General features: G+C 38.9%; 1 protein-coding gene across 2 annotated transcripts; it reads left to right on the forward strand.

Annotated features, from left to right (window-relative positions):
- The first annotated feature begins 1,749 nt into the window (after positions 1 to 1,749).
- Positions 1,750 to 9,035, forward strand: LOC103369542 (ubiquitin-conjugating enzyme E2 D2-like). 2 transcript variants are annotated; one of them, XM_008298285.1, is made up of 8 exons: positions 1,750 to 2,181; positions 3,346 to 3,409; positions 4,281 to 4,312; positions 4,518 to 4,595; positions 4,984 to 5,089; positions 5,773 to 5,866; positions 6,061 to 6,110; positions 7,842 to 9,035. In XM_008298285.1, the coding sequence occupies exons 1-7, from the start codon at positions 2,158 to 2,160 to the stop codon at positions 6,107 to 6,109; spliced, it is 447 nt and encodes a 148-aa protein (XP_008296507.1). In that variant the 5' UTR covers positions 1,750 to 2,157; the 3' UTR covers position 6,110; positions 7,842 to 9,035. The 2 variants fall into 2 exon arrangements, with proteins under 2 accessions (XP_008296507.1, XP_008296508.1); XM_008298286.1 differs by lacking the exon at positions 6,061 to 6,110 and having other exon boundaries at positions 1,751 to 2,181.
- The last annotated feature ends 534 nt before the right edge of the window (positions 9,036 to 9,569 follow it).

A 9,569-nucleotide genomic window follows, 5' to 3' on the forward strand; every position in this document is an offset into this window, starting at 1 on the left:
CATTTTTTTCTACTTGTTCTGTACTAGCTGACTAATTGATGTTGTCCTAAGAGCAACCAGACTTCTTTTTTTTTTAATTTCTTGAAGAGTTTAATCTAAGAAGTTTCCTCAGGTCTTCACCCCAGAATCATCATCATCAACACCATGTCGATGTGAATGGGAAAGGATCTCACGGCTGCTTTGTAAGTACCTGATAAGTGGTGTCTAAGAAAACCATCAGTGTTCTTCTTGTTCTCAAAGAAGTGTTGATTGCCCTTTGGATGGATCTCAAGAGAGTAAAAAACTCTTTTCTAACCAGATCAATAGAAATACGATTTTTTTTTTTTCTTTTATTCTTAGTTGGAAAAGAAAACCAGTTTAAAACTGCATTGATATTTTTTGTTCCATGAATCTAATGGCTCCTTTAGGATATAAGTATCTGGAACTCCCAACTAGTCAGTCAGAACTGATGAAGCCTGTTGGATGAGAGGTGGAACGTCTTCAAGGAACTCAAGCAAGTCCAGTTGCTACGATTAAACTACCAGAAGAATTCCATGAATCTAGGCCTTGTTAAGCATAAACATAAAAACAGAAACTTCACATGACTGGATCTGCTAATCGATCTAACCCTTCTTCTGTGTTTTTTATGTTGCCAAGACATATTGGTTACTATTATGTATGACAAAGAAAACAACATCAAATCTCCAAATTTGAGAAGCTACAAACAGCTCATGTTTGGCTTTTTTGCTTAAAGAAATAAGCTGATGATGAAACATTCGCAAATTCATTTTAACTAGATATATTGATAATTTGGAGGTGGATTAAGAAAAACGCACTTAACCCGTACATAATGTTTCATTTTGACTTTTGACAGTAGCAAAAACATCCTAAAGGTCAATCTTTTAGCCTGAAATGTGATGACTTTTGCTGAAATTACCCAAAACACAAAAGAAACTTTAGTACAGGTGCTACACATTTTTATACACTGAGGCTGTTTGGGGTCAAGTTTGATCAGTAAGATGGACATTAGAGCGACCAGTGTGGGTCAAATCAAGAAAAATGGTGGTTTTAGGGAATCTTGAAACTGTACAATCCATGTTTTATGTGTATTTTTTATTTACATTTATTAATATGGCATAGGCTATTTAGACATTTTTAAATAGATGTGGAGTTAAAAAATTGTTATAGACGTTTGCTATGAGGGGACGCTTGACAGGATTCATAAGGCATAACATATTTGGAGATTCACAGTGAGCATGTTTCACTGTATGAGCCTTGTTCAGATTGAATAAGATGAATAGAAGTGCAAGACAGCTGTATTCACCTCTTAAGACCTGAACTCTTGTTTGAGATTTTTTTTTTTTTTTAGAATAAAAAATATAAAGAAAATAGAAATATATTTTAAAAATACATATATAAATATTTTGTAAATAAAAAAATTAAATAAATAAAAATAAAAAATGAAATAAAATAAATTAACTACTGTGGTAATATAACCCAAAATGTGATGTCCACGCACGCGGGCGCCAGGTCTCAAGAGGTTAAAACAGTCATATTTATGTCACAGTATATTTTTTGAGTTGTGAAACTGAGGCTAAATTTCCCTAATTTCATTCCAGATATTATTTTATGTATTTACTGTCTGGGTTGACTGTATTTCGGGCTGACATGTCGTGTCATGCGTGTTGTTTTTTTTCCTGCAGGCTGGTAACCAATCTGCCATCACATCCGCGCCGTCACTCAGCAGCAGCGCACCGCCTTCACCTCATAAAGCCGCACATACATGTAGACAGCCGCTAGTTGGCTAAACGGCATCGACCGAAACCAAAAGAAGAGAGAGGAGCTTTTGTCGACCGGGTTACCTCACCTGGCACACACGCACTTACTCAACCTCAACCGGGGACACAGATAATCCACGATAAGACGTCCGAACTGCGGGGAAAACAGAGTTAGCATCGAAGGACGGCTCCTGTCGTTGGCTCAACAACTCCGCGCATACGTAGTTTTAGCTCGCTAGCCCGGCTAACGACGCTAGCAAGAGAAGAAAGGCCTCGTCGAGTTGGTTGACCCAGCGTCAATTATTTAACGGAGAGCCAATCATCCTGGCATATCACCGCCGCCCCCCTCACCGCTTGGATCGGAAACCTTGAAAGTTAAAGAGCAGAACATCGAGAGAGGATGGCCCTGAAACGGATCCACAAGGTAAGGTAGCATCGGCACCATTAGCTAGCCGCGTTAGCTCGCCGCGCTAGCCTCCCACAATGCAGCCACCGCTCTTCTCTCGACTCTCGAGGCGGCGAAACATGTTCGAGGAAGTGTGTGTTTTTTTCAAGTTCACGATTCGTCGTGTGTAGTCTGTTGGTGTTATTTTTTTTTCCCGTAGTTACATGTTTTGACTGGTGGTTTGTATTTACTCTTGGCACCGGCTGGCGCTTACGGCTTAACGTTTCGGTTGGCAAACACCGCTCAGCTAGCCGGCTAGCTTAGCAGTTACAGGTTTGAGTGTGTTCGTCGGAGTGGATTGACGGCGAAAAAGAGGCCGCGTGGATTGCTCAACACTTCATACCTTTACACGAAGACGCATATGTTTGAGAGCTACGTGGTTACAGCACTTAACGTCCAGCTTTTTTCTACAAATAATTGTGTGTTTTCGCACCTAGCTAAACGTTTGAACACTCACTATAAGCGGCGATACTGAGTGTTACCAGAAGCCATGACTCATATCACTCACTGAATCTGTGTCAGTAGTCAGAGCTGAGTTCATGAGACATTTCCTTGGTATGTAATTTGTTCACAGTGTACGCACATCATGGTGTGTGTGTTCTGGTAGTTTAAAGGAGGAACTTTTACCACATAAGGGGGGGAAAAATCAACACCTCTGAACATCCAGAGCTTTATTTCTTCACTCTGTTGTTGACTAGACTCTAGTTCCAAGGAAATCCATAAACTTGAGAAATGGTGTGTGTCTGAAGGCCAGGGTGGGGCCTCCACCTCACTCTAAAATAGCTGTAGACCCTAAAAATAACAGAGGCCATGGTATACAGTAAACTTCTCGCCTTGCTGTTAACTGTGGGGATGATAACAAGGTTCACCCCCGGAGCTGGCGTGGACTTGAACTTGGAGAGCGGCTGGAGATAATAACAAACACCAGAAGGGGGACGGTGTTGTGAAATAAGCGAGACGCACCGCTTCTCATGTAGCATCTTCGTTTCCCTTCCACGAGTCTCCATTTTGGCATTTACAACCCAGCATGTTAAGTGCTACTCAGTCCTGGTCATCGATTTCAGATGCATCTCCCCGATTGTTTTGTCTCTGAAGATTACTGTAGTCTAATTGGTTATTGTTGTAAACCTCTTTTCATTACAGGAGCTTAATGACCTGGCCCGTGACCCTCCAGCACAGTGCTCAGCCGGCCCAGTGGGCGATGACAGTAAGTGGACCCAGACCTGGTTTAAATTATTGCTTTTGTAGGGATTCAGCTGCAATAAAATGCCAGAAAAGAGTGACAAATGTGTCATAATTTCTCACTAAGCAAAGAAATGTTTTCTATTTGACAAGTATGATCAATTATTGGTAGTCTAGAGGACTCATAACCAGTTTGCATCTTTTGTAAACATGCAGATTTTGGTGTCAAAATTTTTACGAACAAACTCTAACTCAAAACTTGAAATGCTGTTGTCAAATCATGTTTGGCGTGTTTCCTTGGAAAAAAAAAAAACAATCTTTACAGCATTTATCTTCCAGTGTTGCGAGGCCATTACTTTTAATGTGTTACTAATTAGACTACGTGATGGTGGAAGCTTTTTTTTTTTTTTATCATCCATCTTACGAAACAAAACCAAAAAAACCCGATCGCAAGAATCAGAAAAATGCTGACTACTCGATCTGATAATCGGTCTAAGTCTTCTTCTAAATGTGGTGCTTTGTGTAGCTAACACTCCAAAAATATTGTTTACTGTCTTTTTTGGCAAAGAAAAACTTAAAATCTGCACTTTTGAGAAGGAAGAAATGCTCCATGTTTGGCATTTTTGCTAAAAGAAATAAGTTGAATATCAAAATAATTGCAAATTTTCTGTAGATGTAAGTGTCTTATCAGTTTGTAAGTTGAGTAGAAAAGAAAAACAAACGGACATTTGAAGCTACGTTTTCAGATTCAGAGTGAGCATATGTCAGTCTATAAATGCAAATGATAGAACACAAAGAGAAATGTTAGTACAGGGAAGCTGCGAGCGGAGTTCCTGTCAGATCACATACCTGTGACCTTTCCTCGCGTTCTAACATTTGCTTTCTGTTCCCCGCAGTGTTTCACTGGCAAGCCACAATCATGGGACCTGTAAGTAGATGCTTTATGACATAATTGTTGATCTCTTTCCACTTTAAAGTCACGTAGTGTTAAAACTTGACATTGAGGTTGTGTTCCTGGGTGCTGTTAAAGTGGATTTATGAGGAAGCTTGAAGTTTGACTTGATAATGGGAAGCTGCCGTCAGGACGTGCAGATAAGTCTTTACTAAAATGTAAATGTAATTCCTGCTTTCAGAGTGACAGTCCATATCAGGGAGGCGTTTTCTTCTTGACAATTCATTTTCCAACAGACTACCCCTTCAAACCACCCAAGGTAAGACTGCAGTGAATCACACCCTAGACAAAGTTTTCCTGTTTTCATGCTGTCATACATTTGGGGCAAATAAAGGTATCATGGAGGCTTAATCACAACATAAATAAACAGCTAATTCTGTGTCAGGAACTGTGGTCAGTGGGGGGGGGGGGAAACCAAACGTTTCTCGTAAATGTAATTGAACCCGGCCGTTTGGCACCGTGAGCATATTTTATCTGTTTGGCAGCCGCATGAAGTAATACCTGTTGTTCCACCAGTTGACAGTCATCAGCATCACACGTCACTGCTTCGTGTCAAGGAATTTAAATTGCATAACACTGACATGTGTGACCCGCCCTTATCTAACTTCTCCTTACTGTGTGTGTGTGTGTTGTTTTTTTCCCCTCAGGTTGCATTTACAACAAGAATTTACCACCCAAATATTAACAGTAACGGCAGTATCTGTCTGGATATTCTCAGATCACAGTGGTCTCCTGCACTTACTATTTCTAAAGGTATGGACCGAGGGACGGGCTGAGTTTTGACAGCGTATTTACTAAAGTTGACCTGACATTTGTGCTGTAGGGCTGCAGTTAATGCTTATTTTCAGCGTCGACGTCGTCTATAGATTATTTCTCGATTAATAGATTAGTCGTTTGATCTTTACACTGTCAGACAATGAAAAATGACATTGAGTTGCTTCCAAAGCCAAAGATTTCAACCTCATATCTTGTTTTGTTCACAACCCAAAGCTATTCGGTTTAGTGTCATAGAGGAGGAAAGAAACCAGTATGTTTAGGAAGCTTTAATCAGAGAATTAAAAAAAAATAAATAAATCGCTTAAAATTACTCAAACTTATTAACAGATTATCAGAATGGTTGCAGATTAATATAATAGTTTATGGCTCATGGTTGCAGCTCTAATCTGTGCAAAAGTATTTATGTAACATTGCAAACAAGGTCCTTGTGATTCTTTTTTTTTTTTTTTTAATATATGAATTTGATCCGTATCATTTCGGGTGCGTCCCTTGGTTATATAACAGCGTGTGTCAAACATTGACTCTATTGCAAAACGCAAATGTAATGAGTGTGAGTCAAAATATGTAAAACAAAAATGACAGACCTTTTTTTTTTTTTTTTTTAATAGCTGTTGTAAAATATGCAAAGTTAATAAAATGTCTGTCTTTGTCTGTTGTAGTTCTTCTCTCCATTTGCTCACTCCTATGTGACCCAAACCCCGATGACCCGCTAGTGCCAGAGATCGCACGAATCTACAAAACAGATAGTCAGAAGTAAGTATGACATTTCTGCGCGTTCTCCAAACAAACTCGCAAAAAAAAGACCGACAGAACAGCGGTGACATTTTTTTTTTTTTTATGGTGCATTATCCACAATGAGTGTGACCTTTTGTAGTTTAGCACGTTGATATAAAATTCAGCTGTAGTGTCACTGAGGTCTATTATGTAACCTAGTTTTACTCTGTCAGGTACAATAAACTAGCTCAGGAGTGGACAACGAAGTATGCCATGCTTTAGGGTAAGGCCAAGAGGCAGCGCTGCATCTTGGCTAGTGCTATGAGAGTGGATGTGTTGTGATGTTTGGGCCTCACTGGCCAAACCCGAAGCTTGTCTGAGGAACTACATGACAGCAGTGTGCCGTTGTACTAATCTGTCTGTGCATCCAGAGTAGCCTAACTGCTCAGGACTTTGGTTTAGACTGCTGCTGTGAATAACAACAAGTTAATGGAGTGTTTCTGTGAACCCACAGAGGGCTCTTGACAGCTGTGGTTTACCAATAATACAAACCAGAGAAAGTAAGGATCTGATAAAAAGAACTTAAAAGGGAATCTCAAATAATAAAGCTGTCAAAACCCACGTAAGCAAAAATCAACGATTCACAAATCATGACCGCTTTTCCACCACATTACATGTTCAGTTCCTTTGAGCAGGATTGGAAAATTAACTCGGAGAGACTGGAGATAGTTAATCCATCACAGTTAATGACGGGCTGCCTTTATTTCTCGCAGTTGTTATTGTTGCGTGCTAAAGCTGGTGTCAGCGGGGACCATTGTGAAAAATGTTCTTGGTGGTGCATTCAAGGACACGCCAACAGTTGGCTGCCAAAAAGCACAGCATTCATGAGCTGTGATGTCTGAAACTGAAGCCGAACAGACAATGAGGATAATGTGAGTTGTATGGAAACTGTTGCTGTGGGCAGATTATGAAACCTCAGGTGTCTTGAACACACCAAAAGCTGTGAAAGTCACCGCCATGCAACTATTCTACCCTTTCAAAAAAGAGAAAATAGCAATAAATTATTTACTGTTATGGTTTTTATTCTCAAATGAGTCTGAGCGAGGCAGTTTTCATTGTGTGCCGAAATGAAGCAGACTCCTTAGAAGATAAACGGAAATATGTGGTTTGGAAAATGGCAAGGAAGGGTTATACAGTTTGGCAAGTGTCAGGATATTCTAATGAAGTTGTGCAGCAGGAAATAAAAAAAGCTAATTCATTACAGAGAAGCGCAGCAAACCAAGACACACGTCAGTCACAAAATTTAAATAAAACCTGCCACACACCTGGATGTACTATTTGTAGGTTTAAAACGACAGGGGGGGGGGTTATCGTTGACTTGTACAATTAAACAGACTTACACAGTTGCATTTAGTCTAATCTTACAAAATCCAACATCCTTACGATGATCTAATCTATGAAAATGTATTAAAAAACCCAAAATATTCAGTCTGCAGTGTATAAAAGAGTGGGGAAAAAAACATTTAAACTTGCACTAAAAGTGGTTGCAATGATTAATCAGTTGTAAACTTTTGATATATTTGGTATTTTGTGTTCTTAATAAGGAATCAAGAGATAAATCACCCCCAAACTAATGTTTTATAGAGAGTACACATGTTTTAGGATAAGAATAAATGTGGACCAACTCACGAGTCACTAGTTTGACAAGTTCAGAAGCTGTATTGTCTTTGCATGCAGCCACTAACTGAAGCATGAGAAGGTTTGTTCTTGCAAAACATCATTATTGTCATATTGATGTGAATAGAGATGATGCCTGACTTGAGAAAGAAATTGCACCTTTTCAAAAAAAAAAAAAGCGTTAAAATGTAGACAAAGTGTACGAGTGTTTTGTGCATACATGACGCTAACATTGCTTGTCCTGATAGTTAAACAGCTCAGGTGCATGTGCTTGAGTTCTGTACCAGTAAAACTTATGAGTGGAGTTTAATTTGTTTTCTTTTTTTTTTTCTTGCAGATACACCAGAATGGCAAAAGAATGGACACAAAAGTACGCAATGTGATGGCACAGTTCGGAAAGCTGGTGGAAAATGTCGTTGCTGGTTCAAACTTAAAATTCCAGGATCCTGTTTTTCTTTTTCACTTTATTATTATTATTTGTTTTTTGTTTTTTTTGGTTAATCAGAGCATTTTACCCCCCAGTTTTTTTTTTTGTTTCCCGCCCCTCCCACCTGCGCGGTCATAAGAAGATAGTGTTTTCTCTCTAGGACACGTGCCAGTTTTCTGTGAAGTTGCAGCTCCTGTTTTGTACGGAGTTACTAAAAAAAAAAAAAAAAAGGAAAAAAAGATTATGGTTCTGAACACTCGGCTCGAGCATGCACCAGTAAGAGTTTTTTTTTTTTTTTTTTTTTTCAACCCAGGATTGGTGATGTTAGTCATTTCCTCTGCACACACTTGGTAGAATCTGATGCAGCTGAACAGAAAATCAGCCTCGAGAAGATCCAGTCGGTTCGTCGGCTCGATCCTCCGGGGGCTGATTTCAAAACTTCACCATACGCTGGGTTTCTAAGAGCACTTGTAGCAAAGCCTGTGTTTTGCCGTACCCTGAATTTTTAAACGTTTCAAATCGGCCCAATCCTGCTGCATTTTATTTGGAATCTAAAATCAAAATTCTCTGAAAAGATTCGGGGGGGAAACCGTTTAGCGGCTCCTGTGTCCGCCTCCTGGACTGGTGTGACGTCAGTATGTTCTTCTGATCGATAGTATAGGAATCTATTACCTGAGGAAAGACGTGTATCTTATTCCACTATCAAAGTGTGTGTACAGAGAAGCACAGCAGTATATATCAATGTTAAGGAAACAAAATATAAGAACTTCAATGTTGTATTTTATGCATGTTAATAAAGGTAGGCTATTATATCTGATATGTTTCTGCAAATTAAGTGGATTGTAAAGACTGAACAGTTGGACAAATTTGGTCCCCCTCAAAAGCTTTCTATTTCTTTCTCTTTTTTTTTTTCTTTTTCTTTTTTGTTTTTGTTTTCTTTTTTTGGTTCTTTAGAAGCCAGTAGATGAGCAGTTAGTTTTACGCCCACTCGAACACTGTCTTCTTGTAGCCCTAAAATATTGATGCAAAGCTGATGGTTGATAATCAACCTGTGGCTCTGTTTCTTTTTAGTTTTCCCTTCAATAAAGTTACTTAAACCATAAAGCGAGTCGGCGTGGTGTTGTTTTGTTTTTTTTTATTTTAAAGTTGTTAGACTGATGCTAATGTGTTTTATTCCCTGATAAATGTTTCAGAGGAAGCATTTGCCATCTTGGTGAAGGTTTTTGTGATTTTTTTTTTTATTTATTTATTTTTTTAAGAATATTTCATTCTTAGGTTGGCGGGCAAACTGCCAGTAAAAGAAAAAAAAAAAAAGGGTATATGCTTCAGGTTTTAACTGCTGGAGCATTAAATGTGAGAGTGAACACAGCAGGATATGACTGTAGCATTAGCCATCTTAGTAGCAAAAACATAAATAAATTGAAATACCCGAACAATAGATTTGTATACAGTTCTTAGTGGCAGTGTAGTTCGGTAAGAAATATCGCTAAGTTCAGATATATTCCATCATTTGAATGTGCTGAAAATCTATTTCAAACCTTTGCGCCTTGACACCTTAATTAATGTAATCAATTACACTTCTCACAATAAGTTAGGGATATTGTGAGAGACTCAGTGGATTTCATACATACAGTCTTT

Source organism: Stegastes partitus, unplaced genomic scaffold, assembly GCF_000690725.1.
Source record: "Stegastes partitus isolate 25-593 unplaced genomic scaffold, Stegastes_partitus-1.0.2 Scaffold1301, whole genome shotgun sequence".
NCBI classification, from domain to species: Eukaryota; Metazoa; Chordata; class Actinopteri; family Pomacentridae; genus Stegastes; species Stegastes partitus.

What these genes read in the sequence shown, in the direction of transcription:
- LOC103369542 (XM_008298285.1), top strand. Translation starts at nt 2,158, where the DNA reads ATGGCCCTGAAACGGATCCACAAG. An exon ending in CCCTGAAACGGATCCACAAG is followed by an intron (nt 2,182 to 3,345) that starts GTAAGGTAGCAT and finishes TTTTCATTACAG; the next exon opens with GAGCTTAATGACCTGGCCCG. An exon ending in TACAAAACAGATAGTCAGAA is followed by an intron (nt 5,867 to 6,060) that starts GTAAGTATGACA and finishes TTACTCTGTCAG; the next exon opens with GTACAATAAACTAGCTCAGG.